Below are 25,286 nucleotides of genomic sequence, written 5' to 3' on the forward strand. Positions count from 1 at the left end.
AGCTGTAATTAATGTAATTAGTAACACCTGTGTTTACCTGCTATTTCATGTCAAAATGGCTGCGGGGAAAAGGGTCGACTGGGCTAAACTGCTGGTGCATTTTGACAAAACCACTCCACACTGCGCCTCAGCCCCACCTTTATGCAAAGCTCAGCGCCTCAGATTATATTGTAAAGCCCCAAAGTAATATACAATAAAGCCCCAAACATATTTACTTCCAGTTAGATTAGGAATTTCAACCCGTGTGCCGCAGGGAACCGAGATTCCACGGGTTTTTGTTCCAACCAATCACTATGGCAGCTGCTTTCACTAATTAGCACGCCCTCAGCCTGAGAGGAGGAACTAATTATGAAATCAGAGAGAAAGTGTTAGGATGAAAACGTGAAAGCTCTTGCCCCATGGCGCATAGTTTCAGACTGTTGATTTAGATGGAAGAATCATGACATCTTTACCACAGATGGCAAAAATCTCATTTTCACTTCGCACTGTGACCATACGCTCTCCCAGACTGAGGGAAGTCGATGACTCTTCCTAAGTGCATAATGACAAGGCTCATTTTGTATATGGCTACCAAGACGGAGTTCAGCTTGTTTCTTTCACTTTCTTGTACTGGATGAGTGACCTGATTGCACTTGTGGCTGTATTGCTGCAGATACTACGTGTGTGTGGCCATCTTGATCTACTTCCTGCCGCTGCTGGTGATGGGCTGTGCGTACCTGGTGGTGGGGCTGACTCTCTGGGCCAGTGAGATTCCTGGAGACTCCTCCGACCGCTACAAAGAGCAGCTGACTGCCAAACGCAAGGTGAGTCTGACTTTTGGACGGCTGTCATCGCTGCAGAGTATCTGCATGTGGCGCTGAGACCACTTCCTGTTGACCTCTCCGGAGTAGACCTGGGCGATGTCCAGAATTTAATCTCATATTGTCTTGCGGAAATATTCCAGTAACAGCGTGTGAGTGTCACATTCATGTAAATTGTCATGTGTGTAATCAAAATTGTCTATGTATGCCATTACTGTCACCCTGTGCGCCTGTTCAGTTGCCACTAGCTGCAGTGCCAACATTACATTTTTTTTTTAAATCAAGTAGAAGCTAAAAAAAAAAAAACAACATACCTGAAAGACAAAACAACTTTGAAATTTGAAATTTATTTATTTGGATAAACCCCTTGAGATGCATCATCTCGTTTTCAAGGGGGTCCAGACATATAAACAAACATGGACTCAACAAAATACAGAATACATAGAAACAAAACAAATAAACAGAAAACAAAACAGTACAATGACAAATGATAACAAAACAACAATAAATACATTAGGAAAGAAGAAAAAAAAACAGTAACAGTAGACTTTAAATCAATGAAGCACTTTATTCCTTCTTTGAGTTTCCTTTTGAAATTGAAAATTTAAGGTTTGATTTTTTCTTTGTTTTGTGTTTAAACACTTTTCCATCAAAAAAACTAATCTTGCGTCTAAAACTCATTCTGCTTTGGTCTGACTGTGGTCTTGTGATTTAGGCAGAGAAAGGAGACAATATTGTGTATGACCATAAACTTTTAGTATTCCATATTATTAGATTCTGATCCAAGCCTTTGCTGGGAGCTATTGTGGATCTATTTCAGTCACCAAAGATAAACCTGATGTCACTCATTTTCCTTCACAGGCTCACCTTGATTCCTCTTTAGACAAGGTGACCTCAAAACAGTCTGTCACTGGATTAAGATCATTTCACCAATGCAAATCAACTAACCTCAAGAATTTTATTCATGTATCATTTTCTTGATAATAGCAAATGGTGCTGGGTAATAAATTGATTAAATCGATTAATTCAAATTTATGTTTTAATGTTTTAAGTTGTTGCAAAAAATCAAATAAAAAAACAAACAAACAAACAAGATTTTGTCCATGTAAGTTATAATGTCATATTAGCCACTAGCATTCTGTCAAATGAGCCCCAATTCACTCATGTACTCCAGTCCTATGATCATACCCATCAGTTAGTAGCAGTGGTTTGTTAAAAACAAGAAAAATATGGATTAAAATAGTGAAATGTGAAATGTTTGGTGAAAAAAATTTTTTTTTTTGGCCATATCACTCAGCCTTACTAGCTAAGTGATCTCACTTATTCTCTGTTCTGGGCAACTTCCTATGTAGTGCTGGAGTTTACATGATGGCTCTGAAGGCAACACGTAGGCTATTTCAGACAGTAAATGTAACCTTGCAACAGAGGATAAGCAAAATCTCAGGCTCAGGTCGGGTTCAGACAAAAAAATATATGGCCCGATCCATACTCTAGTAGAGCCTGTCATCTGTTTCAAGAAAGATATAATTTTAACACTAAATGTGAGACTAACTGGCTTGTTACTTTTGCAAAGTAAATAGCTGTATACAGATGCAAATTATCTCTGCATCAAACGAGTCATTTGGCTTTGGATTTTGTGTTTTGCATTGGATGATTTGCACTGTAAGCAAGTGAAACTGTCTTTTCCCCTCTGTAGATCTTCTCTCTTAGTTTTAAGAACGATAAAGAACATGACAGAGGTGCGTCAAACAGGAGACTGACATGTATGGCATCACTCTGCTTTTTATTTATTTATTTATTTATTTATTTCTAACCTTATTTCTGTGGCATTTCTACTTAATCAGACAGAATGAGGGAACATGGATTTCCGATGGAATCTCACTTTACATCATCAATACTTGTAAAGGGTTTAATAGACGTAGATCTATTACAATTTACTGACTATTCATTAAAAATTGTAATGAGATACTTAATCCACTCATCTGAACCTCAGTAATGAAATTAGACTGCATTCAGGAACTTTGGTGTTACTTTGTAATATAAAAATATATTCAATTTTACAGGTTATGGGTAAGTTTGAATTGTGCGGTGAGTATTGTTTTAGTTATATTTTAAAATCTTTTCAGTAATCTCACAATAGATGGCGGCCTTTTCCCCCTAAAAAATGTGTTTTCAAGAACACCAACAAATAAATCACACAAGTTATCAGGTTTTGTGTTTTTTTTTCACGGTCGCTGTTATGGATTAGATCCCACTTCATGTGATCAGATTACTGCAACCCTGTTATGTTTAGTCTGTTCCTCCACAGCCCTCAACAGGATACAGCAGCAAGGTTCATATCTGCCTGCATTTCCCTTCAGTCATTAAATAATCATCACAGCGCCATGAACTCCAAACCCAGCCTTCATAATTGTTTTAGAGCTCCGACGGTTCATTTCGCCAGCGACTCTCCTTTTCTACCTTCCCTCTGTTTCTTTGACCTTTTGCAGCCGCCTCACGTAACACGGGCGCCGTGTTGCAGAGTGCAGATAACACTGTCGTAATAAAGAGATTTTGGCAAGACTCACCTTTTCTGACCCTGAATAAAATGTAACACCCATAACAATCTTCCGAATCTTTTTAATACCTTTAAAATAGTATCCGTTTAGATGACTTTGCACCGATGCTAATCCTTGGAGTAGAGAAAAATGAGGACTATTTTAGCATCACTTTGACTTATTCATTCATTCATTCATTCATTCATTCATTCATTTTTATTTCATTTTATTTGACTCTTATCAGTTAATGTTCTTTTTGCTGCTGTTGTTTGTTCTGTCACTTTGTTCCTAATGACCTCTGTTATATTTCTCATTGTCAAAACATTATGTGTGCCTTTTTATCTACACTATTGACGATAATAACTTTGTTTCAGTTCAGGTATCTTCAGGTATTTCAAAACACAGAATAATATTAATTAATTAAATTAAAACAATTGATCATATTTAATCAAAATGTGAATCAGTTGTTACCATTAGCTGAACTGAAGCAATTTAACAGGCTTCCTGAATGTCAGAAAAAATCACACACATTCACAAGAAAAATGGAAACAGTTTTTCCAGAAATAGTTGGCCAGTTAGTATTATTTGTTGTCACCTAATGCTCGCCATGTTTCATGCCATCCAAAGACAAAAACAAGGAAATTAACTGCTACAACACAACACCATCTAAAGGCCATACAATTGCTATGGAGACTTCACGGACAGCAAATCAAAATCAGTTTCTGAATTGTTGTGCGATGAGATTTGCTTGGCTGATCATGCCAAGCCTACAACAATGTTTATTCAACAAGCATGTTTCAGATGGTACTGATTGCCAAATTTATCGACTGACCAACAACTTTGACACCTCAAGCAAGCATGAAAGCTTTTTTTTGTTAGTGAATCTCTGCCAGCTACATGCAGCTTTTCTAATTCGATACATCATGATATTTCTTGGATGGATGCCCAGCTACTGATAAAACAGAAAGAAGAGGGGAAGCTTATGTAAATATGTACAGATGAGATAAAAAAAAAAGACTTAAGAGGCTTATTAAAGATCCTCATACACCAAAATCACAATGCTAACATCCCAAACAGCAGAAGTGAGACTGACTGCCGCTCTGCTGTCTGTCAGGTGGTGAAGATGATGATCGTGGTGGTGTGCACATTTGCCATCTGCTGGCTGCCCTACCACGTCTACTTCCTGCTGCACCAGTTCTTTCCGGAGATGTTTGACGAGCCCTTCATCCAGCAGGTGTACCTGGCCATCATGTGGCTGGCCATGAGCTCCACCATGTACAACCCCATCATCTACTGCTGCCTCAACGACAGGTGGGTCAGCATCTGCACACACACACACTGTACACACAGAGTGATGCACTACTAAGTTACTTGAAAATCATCTTCAGAGTTCTTGGTTGGTAATTGACCATTACCTTTTTTGAAGGTGGTGGTGTAAAAAGTGTCAGAGGTCGAATTGGGACCAAACATATTGAGTAGCCTATCACTGAATGTCGCCTCCTCTGTGGCTTAGCACATAAACTTTGTCCGACCTAGCAACAGTAACTAAGGGGGACGGGACTTGGGGTTGGTCAGTTGTTGATCATGTGCTCATTTTGTCCTTTTCCTGCATAAAATCAAGGTAGAGGGAATACTTTCACAATTTTCTCTCATTTCTCATCAAACCCAGCTCAGTGTGAGAGAGAACAACTTGTCATGAAATGAATCAGAGTGTCTTGTGGTAATTGTGGAGATCACCTTTGTTTGAATAATTGCTCATATTTACATGTGATACTATAAGGTATAATAACTCTATGCTATATTCTATAGAAGACTTACTTTTCTTCCCTTGTGGTTGATGATTGTTTTTGCAAAAGAGAGAATATGGTTGTAAATAGCTGAAGGTCTGAAAAACAAATACAGATATCAAGGTCAAGCTCATTGTTTTAGGTTTAATTTGACATTTAAGAAAATACTATAATATTCATTGTATAATCATTGAGAGTGCATCTTCTTCAACTTATGCCATGAACGGTATGCAAACAAATCTTCAGACAGCTGAAATTAAAATTATGACAATATTTGTCTATTTCAATCAATAACAAATGAATGTCTTATCGCGCTATATGATTTTCCTGACTCAGCCGAGTGCTGTTCCTGCCTGTCTCTCTCAGCAGTGCTCAGATTAGTCTGCCTTATTTGCTCCTGACAGAGCCAGTATATTACTGAGACACAGTGAGGGCAAATAGACCTGGGCCGGGGCAGTCATTTGGTTGATGTTGCAATATGTGTTTCCACACACATTTTTTTTTAATTTAAAAAATCAGTGGATCAGTGATTCTTGTCCTTTTCAATGTCTTTCCCTCATTACTCATTTTATTCACTGCAAAGATGGGACCAGAGGAGTAACATAATGCTCAAGGTTAGGTACCACCCACATGTTTCTTTCTCTGACTTACTTATGTGTGAGGCTGCATGTATGCGATGTACCGTCTTTGACTAGATAAGTGATACTGACTAGATAAGACAACATAGCATTTCCTTCCTATGTTAAAGAGTGAGTCAAGACACGCAGAAAAGATCTACTGCACTAAGAGTTGAAATTTTCAGACTTCTTCACAAATGGCCACACCCAGTCAGCAAGGTCATACCAGGTACTTTGCCACTGCCACCAGATGAAAAAAAAAAACCTGCTGTGAGGTCACTTGACTGGGTGTGGCCAGATGAACAAGCAGGAAAGTTTCAACCCCTAGAAAGCAGGCAGCAAAAGCTTTCTGACATATGTGATTTGTTGCAGATTTACTCTTTCACAGTGGTCTATTTCAGTAGATTGCTTGGTGTCTACAAGGCAAAACTAGTGTTCTATGGCACTGCAAATGCTGGACAAATTTACTTTGAAAACAACGTTGGAGAAGTCCAGATTTTACAGGGGGAAACTACACAGAGATCCCAAGTGCCATCATCCAGACCATCAGCAAATATGAGCAATGAGATGCATGCACCTGCAAAATGTAGGCTGACCTATCAGCTGCTTTCTCCTCCCTGATTCTGTCACGGTGAAATAAATAATGTGATTTCTTCTTTACAGAGAATTTGACATACCTACCATGCCTACCACTCACTATGAATTATACAAGTCAACAGATGGGATTAAAGGCCCACCATGAATCTTTGAAGGGGAGGGCACACCACTTTGTTTACTAATGTAAATGATAGGGCTAAGGAAAGGGATTACATAGTCTCAGCCAGCACCCTAACACAAACATGTTTGGGCCCCCTGCAGCTAACCCTGCGGGGGCCCCTTGCCTGCAGCACAGAGCGAATTTCAACATCTTTCTCAGGAAGGATACTTATCATTTCAAATGCACAAGGTACTGCGTATTTGACTCCTCCTCACTACTCATTGCCAAAGGCTGTTGGATTTCCACTGTGAGGATAGATAGAACAAGCTTTTCCTTTGAGGCAGAATGATTTTTATTTTAAATCAGTTTCTAATACAGAGCAACAAGTATTACATCAACTGTAAATACATGTTCATCTTAGCAATCAGACTACAGTAGCTGGTTAATCACAGACATGCAGGTGAGTATATATATGCACATCTTTTAGTGTATCAGTGAACAAAAGCAGACAATAGTACAACCTTCAGCACACACACAGACAAAAACTGCAGGCGGCGCCTTTTCATTTGTCATTGCATGCTTCTGTAATAACTTATGATCAACTGAATTATGCACACAACAAAACAATAACAAAAATTATCTTCATTAAAATATGTATCTCACAATTGGAATTGCAGCGGTGGGGAGTGGGGTGGGGGGTGGGGGTGCCCTTACTGAACTACATGCCCTTGAAGAAAACTATTGAACAGCAAAGTTTTTTTTTTTATGTCCCTTTTGGCTCTGAAAATAGCAATAATATCATGATGTACATCCTGTGTTATTGCAATTAAAAATAATAATAATTATAAAAACATGTTTCTGTTTTTATTATTCCTAATAGTTGTTGATAGACGGAGGCTGCCTTGCAGGTGCGGCAGGGGTTATACTTTACTGCCCAGGTCTCGGCTTGGGGTGCCACACCTGATAACCCATGGATTTGATCCAGTGTGATATCAGATGCACACAGAAACATAAACAATGGAGTGAAATGCAATTATTGGAGTTATAGTGGGGTGAATGAGTTGAGCTAAACCCATAAGGCATTAATAATTTTGTGTTCTTTGAGAATTAATTGGCACTCATATTTTAACAACATCATTAGAAAGTGGTGTGCGCTCTCCTTTGAAACTGATCTTCATGCTTAACTGAAATTTCTGAAAATTCACTGTTACTCTGAATGCTGTTTGTGCACTGAAGCTGCTTGTTCAGTAATGAAAGTTACAGCTTTTGGACTACACTCATATATTTCTGGGTAGCTACACACACAGGCACACCCTCTTATGAACATATAAGGCTATTCAGTCTTTGACTTATGCATGTATATGTAAGAGAGAGAAGAACAAGAGAGGGCTGTGATGTGATATTGTTTTGCTGTGGGACATTTCTTTGCTCTTGCTGTATAGCTGATGTTTAATTTATTGTCTTTTTTCCCTTTACAATAAACCCACACGGTGACTATTTTCAAAACCGACCAACAAAGACATTGAATTTCTTTACCTTCTCAAGTTGTGTGCGCTGGCTGGTGTCAAGCTGAAGGAAGGTGCTGCCTGGCGGCTGGCCAGCAGCAAAGGGTTATGTTGCCTTGGAGACACACTGCACACTCACCTCCCACCAGAGAGGAACTCACAACCAGAGGAAAGTGAATGGAACTGAGGCACTTGTTTCCTTCTGTCATTATCAGAGTCTGAAGCTTGATGAGGTGCAGATGACGTGGCCCTGTTCGAAACCTGCAGCTCCTTTTAGCTAATGACAGGACTCAGTCAGGCCCCATCTAATTAACGTGCAAATGCCTGTTGTTTCATTGCATATGACTCTACTAAACAGTAAGTGAGCCTAGCTTTAATCTGCATTTTATTCCAAGAATTGCACCGGTGCAAACAGGCAGGTTAGAGGTAAGCCTGCAGGTAAACCTACGTAACTATAATAATCTGTGAGTTCATTGTTAATTTTTGTTAAACTTTAATTCATTCATCAGTTTCTGGATCATAAAACAAAGGAGGAAGCATGTCAGTGGTAATGGAGCACACCCCAAAGTTTCTATGAATTTGAGTTCCAATATAGCTGGTCGGAGATCCTTAATCTGTTGGCCATATTTGATTTAAACGTATTCCAACTGAGACAGGTAGTGAGCATAATAATTACTGATGCCTTTACAACTCGACTGTTGGTTGAAAGAGAAAGAGAGAGAGAGAGAGAGTGAGATTTACATTGATTTTTTTCTGTTGCTGCAACCATTGAGAAAATTATTCGTGTTATTTAAATTTAAAGGAGAAAATATGTGGAGTCTGGTGCTCATTAGGCAAACAATAATAATAAAAAAGACAAGTTACCGTTGCTCACTTCTCTTTTTTTTTTTTATTTAAAATGCCTCAGAAATTCAATACTAGCAAAAATCTCATTAATCCTGTTGGTCTTTCTCACAATTGCCTCTAATGTTATATATCGATTGTATTCCCAGGGGTAAGTGTAGTGAGAAAAGGCCCTTTAATAATTCTATAGTGAGAAAGACAGAAAGAAAAGAAGAGAGACAGGAAGACAAAGCAGGGCACAGACCAAACAACAATGGTGTCTTCCCTCAAGGTCCTGCACACACACACACACACACACATAGACACAGTATGACACAGCAGTATCAGCTCATCATGTGCTGCCTCAGTGGCAGGCAGTTTAAACCTCAGTCAGTGTGGAGGGGCTGCTTATGCTCAGGCGGGATCTCCTGCCTGGAAAGAGGCGCTTGCACCTTCAGCACTTCAAAGTCGCACACACGGGATCCAGAGTTGAGATAAACTTCTAACTTTCATGGACTGGCTGAGTTCCACTCTGAATATCAACAGTTTATTCTCTGTGTGGCGTGTTAGCATTTTGGCTGTCAATAAAAAAAAAAAGAAAAAAAAAAAAAAAAGTTCACAAGTTTCGAGATTTTTATTTGGCAAATGAAAAAGCAGATGTGTATCTGCTTGTTGTCTGATGAATCACCTCCCATTGTCTTCATTAGCTGCCACCTGTTTATTGTCTCCTCTGCTGTCAGAGAGATGAGGATTTCACACCCAGGGGAGTTCTTGGGGGGGGGGGTTTGCCTCTGAATTTCATTATGCACTAAGGATCAAAATATGTGGGTAGGACTGTGAGCGATGAGCTGTACAGTTTGGTTCATCAGCCGCTGCTCATCTCCATTAGCTCGGCCTATTGAAATTCAAATGCGTGACCGACGTTGGCCCTCTCCTTTCATTTTCTATCAATCTCTCCGTCGTCGCTCACTTGCTCTCAGCTCTCAGCTATTGACATTTCTCTTTTTGACATTCCTCTCCTCTTCATCTGCCTCCCCGTCTGGGGTTTGCATTGGGTATTTGTGGGTGCTTCCGTCATGCGTGAACCAACGCCTGTGCGAGCATGCTCTAATAAGATGTTTTCATTCCCATTTTCACACCCACAGGGTTTCTTCATCTCACCTGCATGATAGGTTTTTTCTCTCTCCTATCCTCTCTGTAGCTTATGTCATTTCTGCAGGTGTAGTTTTTACTGACAGTATAACCGCCCACCTCCTCCCTACACCGCCAAAATTCAGTAAAATCTGTCTCAGTTGCATGAATCAATAAAGATCTCCTGCCAAACTGGCTCCTATCTCTCTGAGACAATGACATGTGAAAGCTTTGGTAATATGCAGTGTTTGATGTTGGCCTGTTCACAAGCTTTGTCCCTGCTGACCACTGTGCGCTCCCCCTGACTGGGAGCCAATCAAAACATAGCAAAACAAAGGGCTTGTATAAACTTCTGCAAACTCTCTGAGGTCAGAGGATTAATGGAGGATTAATGTGAAAACGCTTTTGCATTTTAATTCTGTTGCACTGCATGATGAATTACAGACTTGATTCTTTGAACTTTTACACCATTGAAAAGGGCCTTGTTTACATGCAGCGCTGGTCAAAATCAAGTACCACAACACCTTTTAACAGATATCTCGATGTCAATATTGTGATGATACTGTAAAGATAATTACTGGTGCTTTTAATAAGACATTTGCACACAAGAGATTTTTGATAAACAATAAAAGCAAATGCAGGCAAATGAACTGCTCAAACAGTCAAGTTTACAAACATGCATCCCTTTACTGTAATGCAACCTTTAAAACCAGGGGAGAAAAATTATGCCATATTGCCATATCACCATATTGCAATATCTAAAACCACAGACAATCTCTAGTCTCATGTCACTTTGTCGAAATAATAGACTTAGACTAGACTTAGACTTAGACTTTCTTTATTGTCGTTGCACAAAAAAACACAGCAGTGAGATTTTGGCAACAAAATGTCGTTGCTTGGCTTCCGGATTACAACAGAGATGGAATTGTGGGGCAGTTTAAATAATTAAAATATAAACTATATAACTAGTGCAATATAATCTATATAACTAGTGCTAAAAAACAAGAGCTAAATAATAATGAGTGCAATAGAGAATAAATAGATAAAACAGAATGTAAACAACAGAATAAACAGTGTAAACAGCAGAAACGTCGTAGCAGCAGGGTGGAGAGTATTTCACAATAGAGATAATTATCCTCATCCCAGGGGGTCTCCCGGTACTGGGCTACACACCCTGGGCCTGAAGAAACTATAACTCCATAAACATATTGCACTGAAATGTATTGTCCATACGAACAGGATAAACAGTGTAAACAGAAACATCATAGCAGCTGGGGGGGAGGGAGGGGGGATTATTGCACAAATAGGAGGTAATTAATTCTCCTCATCCCAGGGGTGTCTCCCAGCACTGGGCCACACACCCTGGGCCTGAAGAAACCATACCTCCATAAAAAAAAATATTGCACTGAAGTGTAATTGTCCATATGAAAATATGCACTGAGAAATATTTGTCCATCAGAAAGATATTTTGATATTGTCCATGGGGTGGGTGAGTGTAGGGTCCAGCCCTATTTATATGTGCATAAACCATAAACCAAACTAAATTAAACTAAACTATGCTGTCCCTGCACAGGTTCCGCGCTGGATTTAAACAAGCCTTCCGCTGCTGCCCCTGCGTCCCACGAGGCTCTTATGAAGGTCTGGAGCTCAAGTCCACCCACTACTATCAGACCCAGACCAGCGTGTACAAGGCCAGCCGGATGGAGATCACCGTGTCCACCGTCCTCCAGGCAGGCGACGACATGGAGCAGGCCAAGCCCAAAGCGACGGCCACTGCCGGGGCCGGGGCCGGGATCGGGGCCAGACCGCATCGCTCCTCCCTGGACCTCACCTCCAACGGATCGTCATCCCGGAGCGTCTCTAAAACGGTGTCGGAGACGTCCAGTTTCTACTCCAGTAACAACCTGCAAGAATAGACCTGAGACACAGACTGCGTTTTGCCTAGCAGCCGGGAGAGTGTGTGTGCGCGTGTGGGTGTGTATGCATGTGTGTACATAGCTGCTTTAGTCTGTGTGAGCTCATGTAAAAGCACAGCGTTGGCATGCCAGCGACTTGTGGCATGTGCTTTTGATGAATCTGCAGACAGGGTCTTTGCTGGGCGGTGAGATTAGGTGATTTGTAAATGAGACTTGGCTCCTGTTCTCTGAGCTCTGTCCTCACCCTCCATGTCCTGGTTTGAAGTGCTTATCAAGCCACAAATTCACCTCATGCTTAATAACGCACTACCTATCAAAGATGGCGGTTGGCTCACTTCCGAAATCCGGTGTGATGATCAAAAACTTAACATAAGTAGATGCCAGTTCAAAATCTAAAACTGAACGCCGACGCCTCGCATCTTCACAGCTGCTCCTTGTCACACCAGGCGTCTCTCAGTGCAGAGCGAAGGTTCACACATCCTCAATCACGCACGTCGTGTGAGTTCACACAGTCTATTTTGGAGTCGAGCTAAACTGCGAGAGCAACACGCTGTGAGCCCGGCAGGATCTCACTTTAAAAGGGTTCTTCTCTCAGAGCAAACAGGGATCGGAGAACTGCGGAAAACTTCTCCACACCTGTAAGCGCTGGTAACACTGGGTTTAGCAAATCTCTGTCTCCGCATGACTCACACTGGAAAAACAGGCGTAGTTTAAGTTGAACGGCGCCCCTTGGAGAGCGGAAAGGAAAACAAACAACTTCACATTGACTCTGATATCTGCATGTGTGAGTGTGTGTCTCTGTGTGGATCAGCTGCGTGATCAGAATGCACACCGCTTCTCCCTGAACAGAACTTTTCAAGTACATCAGTTTGCTGGAAGTGGGCATCGATCTCAATCTGAGGAAACACTCCAAAAACAACTTCAAGGCGTTACTGAAAATTAGCTCCAGCTCTGGTCTGAAGTTTGGCTCGGGTTTCTCAGGGCCAAAACACCGACTTTGAAAGCACCACCTTCTTGTAATCATACAAGTACTGCGGACGCTAAGGAGGCGAGGGCACACCGCCGGCAAAAACAGACTCACCTGCCTAATGTGAGACCCGAGTGTCTAAGTAAGCAGCAGGTTGGCCAAGTGGAGCCTGCCACCAAAAGGCTGCAGGTTTGCTCCCCAGTAGCCATGAGCACTGAACTCCAGCCGACAAATTCCCGCCTTCCTTTGAAATCAACACAGCGTCCAAGAAAGCTGTTCCACATTCCTTCCTGTCTGCTCAGCTGGGTCCCACCTTTACCTAACCGAGGACACGGGGACGGCGGGGCACCACTTTTAAACTGTGAAGTATTTGTATCTTTCATAGGCCGCCATCTCCATCTGGCATTAACATGCTGTCCCAGATTGTGTCCCGATTTGATTTGGCTGCATTCATTCAAATGTGTCTCCAGTACACACGCGTTGAAACTGCTTTTCCCCGTGCCAAAGTTTGCAGATTGCTACGCATGTCATGTGCTCTTGTAATATTCACAACTTTTAAAATAGACAGTGAACGCCTCGTCTGGCTTGTTCCTTGTCCGCGGATATCCTGACGATCTATTTTCATGTACGAACTGCCTGTTGCTTGCTTTTTTTGTCCATTGATGTGATAAAGATAACTGTCATTTACAAAGCCGTCACACGTTTACTGGAGGTGTATTTACGTGAATTCTTAGGTGTATTTCCACCTGGATTTCATGCATTGTTGCTCCGTCCAAATACATTCCAATCACACGGGATGCATGTTAATGCCAGGTGTAAAGGCCTCCGTAGACAATTTGCCCTGTAATTTGCACAGGCAGCCCATTAGCCATAGTTGTCTTTGTAATGTGCAGTGATGTGCCTTGCTGTTAGCGTAATGTCTGTAAAAGGGCGAGAGGAGCTGGCATGCAGCTCACTCTGCTGGCATCCAGGAAAAAGGAGGGTTAGGTAACTGGGACTACGGAAGCCCACTGGGAGTTACCGCCCACCGTGGCGACCATGCCTCATGCGGGAAACCATGCCGACACACACACACACAAAGACGAACACATGCACACGCACAGTAGGAAGGGGGTGACCACCTGTTAACACCCATCATTCACCCTACTGACTCACATCTATTCTCAGCACACAAAGGCTGTTGTTGTGAATTCCAGTGTCAGCTCATGTGACACCGAGAGGCAAATGCGAGGCACCAAGATTATATTTTAATAAGAATGAGAACAAGCGTCACCCTGTTGACCAAATACAGGAATTTGCCTTGGTGACCCTGGTGTAGAGACATACCTATAAGAAAAATAACTTAACTACCTACAGGCACACATGGGACAAGGGCAACAGGACCTCAAAGTTAGTGCCAAGTGAAAGCGGAAGATATACAGCAGACGGTAGACTATACACATCAGTCCTCATATATACATTTTTATTATAGAAGCAGTAGAAAAAGGCAGAGTAAGCCTTGACTGATTCGAGGCATGAATAAGAAAACTCTCATCAGGGCTAGAAAGTAATTAAAAGTACCACTACAAATTTTTAGGAGGCTGACCCATTCGTCTACTTGCCTGCCAAGAAGAGAGAATGAATCAGAATCATCCATGTGTTCCTCGTAGATCACTGGTGCTCCATGAGACTATATCACCACTATAGTAAGAAGGATGTTCTAGTTGTCCTGTATTATATGGCATATAGATCCCGAAATAAAAAAAAAGGGTCTGTATATTTATTGTTAACTCAATATACAGCAACTGATGTAACCAGGTTTATTTTTTGACAATTCCAGGTGAACAGCCATGTATTGATCCATTGCAGAATCCTGCATCCAAAATCCAATCAACCTTTATACTCCTGCATGCAGAGCCCCTGGCAAGGAAGTGCAGCTATCCACTCCTGTTATATTTAATTTAATGCTAATCTTGGGTGAAATGACCTCAAAGTTCCCATGGCTTTCTTATCAAGTGGCATTGGTATTCATAATTACCTAGAAATCATCAAACCACTGATTCCAGAAGAATCTCTTGCCAAGTGGTTAAAGGGGAAATGATGACATCCCTCCTCCTAATAACTGAAAAGGGTGGGAGAACAACATATAAACAAGTCATTCATATTAAAAAGCAGCTACAGAAAAGGCTGGGCAGCTGGCTCCATCGAGGCCCACTTAGCAGAGCATTCCCCAATAGCAAATTTCCTTTGGCTTGGATGTGGCCCAAATGAACAGCAAAGATGTGGCCCAGTTACGGAAGTGAATGACGGCCCATTTCTGGCCCAGGTATATGAAAGCTGTGTTTGAACCATAACATAGCCAGACCTCTGCCACAGCTGTACCAACACCAAAAGATCATATGGCTCATGGCTGGGCCTCATACGGCACGCCTGTATGGCTGAGTTCTGGTAAAGCCTAATGGCTCTTATGTGGCCCACATATGGCTGACAGACCAAAAGCCAGATTTTACCCAGAAGCTAACCTAATTTACACCAAACCTTTTACCTGGCTCACTTTCGGAAGTGAATGATGGGCCACATCTGGCCCTAGGGTGTATTAGCTTTAACTGAATCATAACAAAACCAGACTTCTACCAGGAGTAAACTAAATATGGCCCTTATGTGGCCTTCATATCGTTGACAGAGTGACATTACTTGAAGTGAATGACAGGTCAAATCTAGCTGGCACCAAATAACAATAATAATTTTAGTGCAATATGAGCAGTGATTAAGTTGCCCTGTATATGGATCACTTTAACCATCCATGATATGTATGAAAATGAAACACACAAGTTTTGCTTCAGTTTTATTTCACAAAATGTAGTGCAAAAAAAAATGAACAGTACAAAAAATATGAACAGTATGTAACTATAAATGAACAGTTTAAATTTAGCTTAACTGTCAGCTCCAGCTCTTTTCTTTTCATTAGCAGTTTTTTCTCTTTTTTCTCCCACCATCTCTGTCACCAGCCAGATGAAGCCATGCCTGAGACTGAGGAAGTCATTGGGTTTCTTCTAACAGCACCTTCACAATGCAGAACATTAGAAAGAGTAGTGTTATTGTAGCTTTTAATATTATGTAATGCAGTACAAATTTTCAAAAAGTTTTTATATTTCATAAACTGAATGTATGACTTTCAGTTGAATCAGTCAGTCACTTGTCAAATGAATAGAGAGGGAGAAGACAGGCAAAGTAGTGTCACCTCTCACGTGACACTGGTTGCATCACTACAGAAAAGTACTGTGATTGGTTCGTTGCGGCCAGGGGATTGTGGGATTTGTAGTTCTTGAAAGACCGCACTTAAGCTAGGTTACTCGCTAAACCAGTCTCCCGGTCCGCACACACACTTTTGAGGGCAAAGGCGAGTGAAATGTTTGCACTAAGAGAAGCACATAGAAACTGAAAGATGGCCACTCGACCATATATTCATGTTGGTGAACGGGCAGAGGCGCCGCACATAGATCTGTGGCTTCGTTACTCGCTAACGTTAGAAGCTAATCACCACTGACACGCCTCAGCTGCGTTAGCACCCAATGTTAGCAGCTAATATAATTTATATACCACACGGGAGCTGCGTTAGCTGCTAATATAATTTATATACCGTACTTCATATCGCTTCATATAGACACAGGTGCGGTGTTAGCAGCCAATGTTAGTAGCGCTTAAAGTTAGCGACCTCTTTTAGCAAAATCAGACATTAGAGATCATTAAAGTGTAATCAAACATTTTCATCTGAAAAGCAGCAGGCTTAGCGAGGATGCTAACGCACCCATAAGCCTGTGTCTAGTCACCGCCTTCACACGTCTTAAAGAAAAACAGACTTCTGTTTGGCAAATCATCTTATAGTTTTCTCCTCCAAAGACCTAGGTTTTGTGGCACCAAAACTTAGCGAGAATAAAATCGCCATTTATTATCATTAGTTCAACAAAATTTAAAAGGTTTAAAATTCACTTACCAAGCCAGTTGAAAGATGAGAGGAGCCAGGTGAAAAATTAGGCAAATAAGGTCCTGGTCATGTGCTGCAATTGACTTCACTCTGCCACCTGGGCAGGTGTCAAAGTGTATGGCCAAACTGAAGTGGTTAGGAAGTGTCCCACATGTGTTTTGCCATATCACATTTGCCAGTTACAAATCAGGTGTGGCCCAAAAGTAAAATCTATTATCTGGGCCAAGCGCTTCAATTACAGAACTGTCCCAATGGAGAAATCCCCTCCATTTTTGAAGGTATGGCCAAACCAATGTGGTTATGATGTGGCCCTCATGTGTTTTGCCGGATCACATCTCAGCCAGAGGTACCAGCTAGATGCCACATGTGGCCCAAAAGTCAATGCTATCAGGGTTAATAAGCCGGCTCCATCTAACAGCAGTGCAGAAAACAAATTCACAATATTATGGGCTTTGGGCAGAAAGTGCTGGGTAATATCACCAAAGGACAACTACGACTTGTTTCATGACTCACTGGGATACAAACCCCTTGTTATTTTTAGGTAGATTAACATTTAATTTCTTGTTTAGCTCCACAGGAAAGAAAAATCACATCTGAAAGCGTCACTCAAATTATTATGGATTTCACTATCACAGTGTGGTGTATGTCAAAGTGTAGGCATGGAGCACCAGAGACAACAATCAACCATGGACACATCAATGATTTCAGTTTATTCATTTCCAAATCTTGCAAAACCTTTATGTATTTCTTTACGTGCGGTGTTGTGCTGGATGAAATATTCTTCGACAGTCAGCTTTGTCAGGAGTTAACTATTATTTTCAAATCACATTTTTGGCAAATTAAGTGTTCAACAGCTCTCACAGACTGTAGGGTCATGGAACTTGACTCTACTTAAAAGAGCATCCTCCATTTCATTAAAAAAAACAAAAAAAAAAAAAAAACAACCATAATTGGAACTTGGATATTTTCCCAGCGAGCACAGCAGTCATACGCTATCACTCCTCTGTCTTGCCACTTTGTCCTTTGGCACCGGAACAGACGTGTTTAAAGATGCAAATCAGCCTGAATGATGTTGTGTAGCTATCAAACAGCCATCTGTTGAAATGCTTTGGTTAGGGGAACAGGAAGGCATTAGACCCCCCCTGTGCCCAGCGCCATTATATTTCTATGACGGAGGCCCAGAGGAGAGCGAGCCAGGCCGGGAGAGAGTGAGAGCGCTGCCGCTGATGTCATTAGAGCGTCGTTATGTGATTACACTACAAATGCTACCTGCACCCTTGATGCTTGATGGCCTGATGCGATGAGCAGGAGTCAGTGAGCCACACAGGGGAGATGTTCCCGTCTGCGTGTGCCGCCGCAAGAAAATTACCCTCTGCTTGTTTGCTGCAGCACAGATGAGTGTGTTTGTCGTATATTTTCCTCATGAGGATCAATTATTCCCACAAGGGCAGAAAAATGCAGGAAAGTGCTGCAGGATGAGGACATTTTGCTGGTCCTTATTTCCACTTTAGGATTAGGATTATGATTTTTGGTTTAGATTTGAGTTTAATTCAGGTTAAAGTAAGGTTAATGTTTAAGTTGGTTTAGGATTAAGATTAGGTTCAGGAGAAAAAACTCAACATTCAGCACTTTTATTGCTGCGGAATACAATGTGCTCCAACTCATACCCTTGTGGCACTGCAAAGACTCACAAAAGAAACACTTGACAAATTCAGGGTTATTTCTTTAGTCCATAAACAGGAATTAGCACAAAGACGGTGTTTAGGGATGAGAGCCGAGTGTCTGGGAGTTTTCCTAAGCTTGCAGGTTCTTCCGGCAGTTAAGGAGAGAATATTTCATGAGGAAAGATAAGCTTGGGTTTAGGTTAGCATTAGGGACGAGGGAGTGAATATGTTTCTGTGTCTGTGTGTAGAAAAGCAACAGTTTCCTTTCTCCTGTAAACAGAGGACAGGATTCAGTCAGACGCTCTCTCTCTCTCCAAACAGCAAAGACAGTTTTACCCAGCATTTAAATTTCAATACCTAAATTCCAGTTAATTGCCAAACAGTCGCAATGAATTCAAGTTTCAATCTGCTCATTAAATGCATCAGAAATTGCTTCGGCGGGTCCTCGAGCCTCGGCTCCATGGACTCTCGTTCTCTGAAACCCTCTTGACGCTCCTCAGCTCGCCTGTGAGTTTGTTGTTGTTGTTATTACAGCATAAAACACTGCAGCCTGATGAGGACTTAACCACCGCGCCTAATTTAGGAAGAGCCGTCTGGAACAAATTCCCCTCGGGAAAATGCAAAAGTCATCCAGCGATGTGCTCTTATCTTCTCTCTTGTGAATTTAAAAACAAGACACTAAATCGCCCAAGGCATTAAACATAGACAAAAAAAAAAAAAAAGAAGAAGAAGCTGCGTGTTGTGAATCAGCTGCAGATAGAATATCTATCCAGCACACATTGTCTGGGCATTGTGGCGCTTTCATGTGTTAGCGCATGTAAATTTTGCCACTGATATTCAAATCGCAGGCAGATTTTACTCCTATCAGCCAGTCGGGCAGAATTAATTTTTTATGGACAGCTGACAGCCACGACACAATGCAAAGTAGCTATATTCGTTAAATTATGTAGCAGCAACTGTCAGCTTGGACGCCGTGTCTGTAAACAAACCCTCCGTCCTATTCGAATCCTTTTGGCCTTTCAGCAGGAGTCAGGTAGATCTTAAGAGACCGGCTCCACTCCCACTCAAAAGCAGCAAGTCAGAAATAATCCACACACACACACCGCCTCCTGGATGTGGAGCGCTCCCCTTCACCTTCCCGGCACTCGAGTGGGTCAAGTGGAGCTGGTGAAACGAGAGGCCAGGGCTTTAATGAATGTGTAATCAACTTTGTTCAATGAGTGTTCCTAAATGAGAGCGTGTCAGGCTCTCCCCTCCTCTTTGTCTTTTCTCCGACGCTCACTCTCCATATGCTGATGCGCGCTCGAGCAGTGGAGACAAAGATGCGGGCTCGTTGCTGAGGAGCGGCGCCACACAGGCCGCACAGTGGGGTGAATAGCCTCATCAGCAGCACGTCTTCCTCTGTTTCTGTCTATCTCTCTCTCTCTCTCTCTCCAATCATGCTAATTACAGCAGAGAAGTGGAGAGAGAGAGGTTACAAATCTAGAGAAGCTGAACACACACCCTTACAAGCACACAAACACTCACATACACTCTCAGATTGCATAGGGGAGCATAGGTGCACGTTCAAATTGTTGTAGCAAGCCATAAAATGTGCTTATTTACAACAGGCGGTTTGTGTTTTTGAAAATCTTGTAAGCAGCACATTCATCCCTGAATAGTAAGTCACTCAAAGTCACTCAGTTCCATTTTACACTTTCGCAAACAACACATGCCTCAATCATGACTCCTTTCAGTTGCAAAAAGGATGCATTTATGACAAGAGTGTATATCTGAGGACTGTTGCTGATGCTGTTGTCGGGAACAAACACTGATAGCAACAGCGAGTATGATTGAATTCCTTCACATGAAAGCGTCAAAGCCACAGCATCGTCAAAAAAAATCATGGCGCAGCAAATAACAGCCGCTGCCGCATCATTACGACTACAAAGATGTGGATTGTCACGCTCAGTATTGTTGCTATATGGAGAAAAATTGTAGCTGTGTCCAGTTCTTTTCCTGTCTTGTACAAACATCCACCTTTCTTCTCGTCGCTTTTGTGAATCTGCTTTTGAATGTGCCAGTTCAACCGTGAGCTGAAAAGACGAGTCACCTTGAAGCGTGACGAAGTAATACCTGTGTTGTGTTGTAAATTTAATTCATCCAAGCCAACATCCCGGCACCCAGGACTTTGAATGCCACATTCTTGCAGAAAAAGTGACTGGATTCTGGTGCCGGGGGAAGGGTGCCGACTCAGTGCCATATCAGAACAACTTCTTACCAGTGCCTGTTACAAAACCATGGGTCACATCCAGGACCTGTCCATCGCCACAATTTGAAAGCTGATACTGTCAGAAGTGGGTGGTGACTAATCACAACTGTTCCCTCAGCTTAAGTAGATGTTTAAGTAACATTACTATCATGAGTACTCTTAAAAGTCTGTATGTGTTTTGGCAGGTTGATATTTTTGTACTGAAACTATGTATTTTGTGCCAATACTCAAACCTTTCAATTAGATCATTTCCTTGCCAAAACTGTATTCAGTGTTTACCTCAGAATGGTATTTTTGGAAGCACCTTTAAGTAGTGATAGTGCATAAATTTTAGGTATGGATGATGGTTAGTTCCTTGCTCTACCCATTGAGCTACAGAGATTTTTTTAAGGTCCCTGCTGACACCACTGAAGCTGCCAAAAGCTGATACATTTTGACAATAGTTGATATCTTTAAATCAAAATTGATCTTCAGTGGAGTGTCGGGTTGTATAGTTACTGACAGCCCGTTGGTCACAAAATCTGGGATGAATGCAGACACTGTTGTGCGGACATCCACAGAATTGGGTAGTGATAAAATTTCCATAACACTCAAACATGGAAAACATTTGGCCTTAAGGGTGGAGTCAGTGATTTTTTTTTTCAGCATACAGACACAATGGACAACTAGTGGACCATGAGGAGGTATTTGCTAAATTTATTGATTTCGGATATCAGTGATTTTTATCCAGAACCGCTGACTCCACCTTTAACACCTGTGAAAGATTAATTTGCATTTGTGAGTTTGTAGAAAGTATTAATTTAATATTAATTTGGCCTCAACACCCTGAAGCAGATAAGGGAGGTACTTCCATCCACACTGACAGGCCAGTATCAGATTTTTAATAAAAGACCAATATAAGCCCGCCAACATATGGTGCAACCATTTTTTAAATATCTACAGTATTAGATAATTTAGGTAACGTCATTTACAGTATTACTGACTAGGTTTAAAGTTTACATCCTGTGATAAAAAGGGTCACAGTTTCTTACCCATTTACAATCAGTGTCTCCACCCTTGTCCAAGTGTCCTTCAAACCTGGTTAAATGTTTAAAAAGTTGGATAAAGCTTATTTATCTGTCAATTCATTGACTTAAAAAAAAAAAAAAAAAAAAAAAGAGCTATTGTATTTGAACTACCAACTGAATAGTTTCCATTTCCAACTTTTCAGACACAGCCATGCACTCAGCCATACCTGTTGGGCTGAGTTCTGTATTGTATTGATGTTTTGCCTATTTCAGTCAAGCCTGTTTATTCCTGTGAGACATTTAAGTTGATAATGGAGTTCTTGCTTTTTAGCATTTTGAATGGTTCAGTATTTCCATCATGCTTTTGTCAAATGAAGAAAAAAAAAAAAATCTTGTGCGTCCTTTGAGTGCAAGTACTGTTTTCAGGTGACTGTGCCATCATCCATGTGCCCTCTTATTCTTATGACACCTCATTTCCGTGGAGTCTCATTTTGACATTTTTATCTGTACTCTTTGCCAATGTGGGGGATAAATTTCAGTGTTGTCGTCTGATATTGAAAATGAACAATTATAATCCTAATTTACTATTCACTACACTGGGTGTGTGTTTACTTCAGTCAACAAAAGGTGTGCCTGTGTTAGCGTGTGTTGTTTTTTCACTGTATTTACCCGGTTCAGGCAGCATATTCTGACCGAGAGATGGAAAAAGGTGCCCGCCACAATCTGCCACAGCGCTTTTTAGCTTCACTAATGTTCAGAGTGGGGCTAGATAAACAACGATTTACTCTGTAGATATGTCTGGCTCAGTGCAGCCTTTGTAAATCCTGACCTCCAGTAAAGGTGCATAGAGATGAGAGAGGAGAGAGGAGGCTGGGTGGTGGTGTGGGGAGGAAAAGACGCAGGTGAAAGACAATGGAGGTATGGGGTGGGGGTTGGAGGGCTGGGGAGTGCTATTAGTGTCACATAAAAACATGTTACATGCTGGAGTAGACTCTTTTTTTTTTTTTCTTTTAAAATATTAAATTATGGACCAGACTCTTCACTGTCAGCCAGAGCACGCTGTGTGCATGATAAACCACGGCAGCGCTCAGGAGCCACAAGCATTCTGTCCCAAATTCAGTTTTAGCCCTGTCAGGAGGCTCGGCAGTCGCCGTACCTCAAGCCAAGTACAGTCCAGTCTGATCTTGTAAAGGTGCATAGAGATGAGAGAGGAGAGTAGTTTTTTATCATTATGGTGGAGAGCAGAGCTAGGAATCTGTCAGGAGAGTCTATCAATTAAAATCAACATGTTGTCCCCCACCAATGGTGCATCAGCGCCTCCCACCCATCCCAAACTTTGATCGGTGGAAACAGAAACTCAGTAGAGCTGATAGTTGTGGTCCAGAATCTGAAACTCACATCCTAAAACGGGCGTAGCAGTGCATCAGCCAACTCATTGGCAGCTACATGGTTATTCAGGGGACACCTTACAAGGCCCTGTTTTGGAGAAATTGCAACAAACAAGTGGGCGTGGCCTTGAGGAAGAGGGTGTAGCCCAATTAGCGTGAGAATTAAATTTGTTGGTGCTTTGCCCAAAATTATGTGGGGTTACACTCATCAGTTGGGAAAGTACATTACTTGTTGTGGTATGCTCTGTCCAATGGCAGGCTCCCTTTAGACTGAACAGCCTGAAAAGTTAATTTCAGCCAGTTCTCATTCCCAGGGCATCAAATACTGTCACTTTGTCATGCCCTGCATCAGATACCATCGCCAAAGGCACCTCTGGGTGTCTGATACCGACATAAAAGGCACCAATTAGAAGCCAAAGGCACCTTTTGGGATGTGTGTGTGGTGGGGTGGCATAGTACAAAGAGCGAGAAAGTCAGGCTAGGGAAACAGTCGGGGTGGATGGAGGGCGTATGAGCCACAGAACCCTGAAGCAGGAGTCGTGAGTTCGATTCGAAGCGAGATGTGAGATACGTCTGAGCTGCACTGAGATCCGTCTTGCTTTTGGAGAGAGACAGTGTCACATGTGACTGAGACCATGTCCACTCTCCATACTGGTGGTTTTTATGCCCAAACGTAACCTTATCTAAACTTTAACTGAGTGTTTTGGTTGAGTAAACCGAACCATGTGACACTAAAAGCAAGAAATTGTTTGGTGTCGATATCAAATGTAAAGAGCCGTGACAAAGTGTCATTATTTCCTGCATTCCCAGTTTCCATAGACAATTCAAAACCAGTGTCCCCTCTTTGCTGATAGGCTGGTGATCAACATCCAATACATTATCACTGACCAGATAATAAAAAAAAAAAACCTGTCCGTTATCAATTGCAAATTTAGTGTATAAAGGTAGGTTCTGAAATTTGATGACAGATAATATATCCAAACTTTATCATTTTTCCCAAGTGACAACAATAATGTGAGAGGGCTTCATTAACACTTTAATCTGTGAAAAATGATTGATTACCTGTTATTAGCAGCATCATTTTCTGGGTCAGTTAAACTCTGTAAAACAAACTTTTGCCAAACTTTTGCAGCAAGTGTTCACTTATCATTAAAAAGCTAATCTGATCACTGTGCTTTTAAAGTGCCTGCTTTAGATTTCAATTAGGCTACCCATGCTAGTAGTGTGATTAATGTGATCCTATTGCATGTAATCCATTACTCACCATTAGTGTTACACTGATATGGGTTGATACAGATATTTAAGATTGGAGATGCCATGCCAATTCCATTAAAGAGCATTTAGGACAATTTGGCTAATACAGTTTTGTTTGTTTGTTTGTTTTTACTGGGCATTAATAAAAAAAAAATTTAAGTCGGATTGTTCATTTAAGACAGAATGAGTCAGGTTTCACTGCAGGTTTTACAGATTGACACCAGCGAGCCTAGTAAGGGAAAACATCCCACACCAGATTGGAGTGATTTCTCTGGTGTGATATTTGACATAATTAGAATTATATATATATATATATATATATATATATAAATTCGTATCCAGTAGAAATAGATGTCATTTAATAGCTGATAAGTGATTTTTGTTTGTTTTTTTTTTAAAGTGTATTCCCAATAATATCAGTCCAACTTTACTCCCTGTTTTCAAGGAGGTTAGCCCTGTACTGCATCTGAATTCTGTCATTTTCTAAACCAACAGGGAACAAATCGACGGGCAAATGTGTGTCAGAAAGACTCCCACTGCTACTTAACACCATCTGTGCTCCTTTTCATTTTCTCTCCCTTTTCATTTTAATTCTATAACAAGCACTTAAACAGTGGGGATCACAGAAAGAAAAACAGGGAGTGTTGGTGGGGCAATATCTAAAAGCTGATAGCGTCTGGGTATTAAGATAGGCACCAAAGTAGCGCTGCCGCTGTCTGATAAAACAGTATTCATGCTTGTACTGAAGCATTTCATGGCCCTCTCTATAAGTTAACAATCATATCTTTCCCCAGGCTTATTAAATTCTTTCAAATCCTATTGTGTGATTAAAAAAAAAAAAATGCACCGTTGTCAATATTAAAATGTAGCTGGTTTTTGTAATCCCTGAATACATTAATATTTTGGTCATGTGACCTCTGTAAACAGAAAACTAAAGCTAAAACACAACTTCATGTCTTATTCCCTGTTATTTGATACA

The 25,286-nt window shown here is 41.3% G+C and overlaps 1 protein-coding gene across 3 annotated transcripts in view; it reads left to right on the forward strand.

Moving 5' to 3' along the window:
• Positions 1-14,570, forward strand: part of tacr1a (tachykinin receptor 1a) — a 44,815-nt gene extending 30,245 nt beyond the window's left edge. Inside the window, exons 3-6 of one of the 3 annotated variants that reach the window (XM_030059157.1) lie at positions 653-803; positions 4,452-4,648; positions 11,470-11,608; positions 12,528-14,570. In XM_030059157.1, the coding sequence (XP_029915017.1) occupies positions 653-803; positions 4,452-4,648; positions 11,470-11,608; positions 12,528-12,755 (715 nt within the window). In that variant the 3' untranslated portion in view covers positions 12,756-14,570. Of the gene's footprint in view, positions 1-652; positions 804-4,451; positions 4,649-11,469 lie in introns of all 3 variants that reach the window. The other 2 variants (XM_030059160.1, XM_030059159.1) reach the window with 2 other exon arrangements.
• The last annotated feature ends 10,716 nt before the right edge of the window (positions 14,571-25,286 follow it).

Source organism: Myripristis murdjan, chromosome 9, assembly GCF_902150065.1.
Source record: "Myripristis murdjan chromosome 9, fMyrMur1.1, whole genome shotgun sequence".
NCBI classification, from domain to species: Eukaryota; Metazoa; Chordata; class Actinopteri; order Holocentriformes; family Holocentridae; genus Myripristis; species Myripristis murdjan.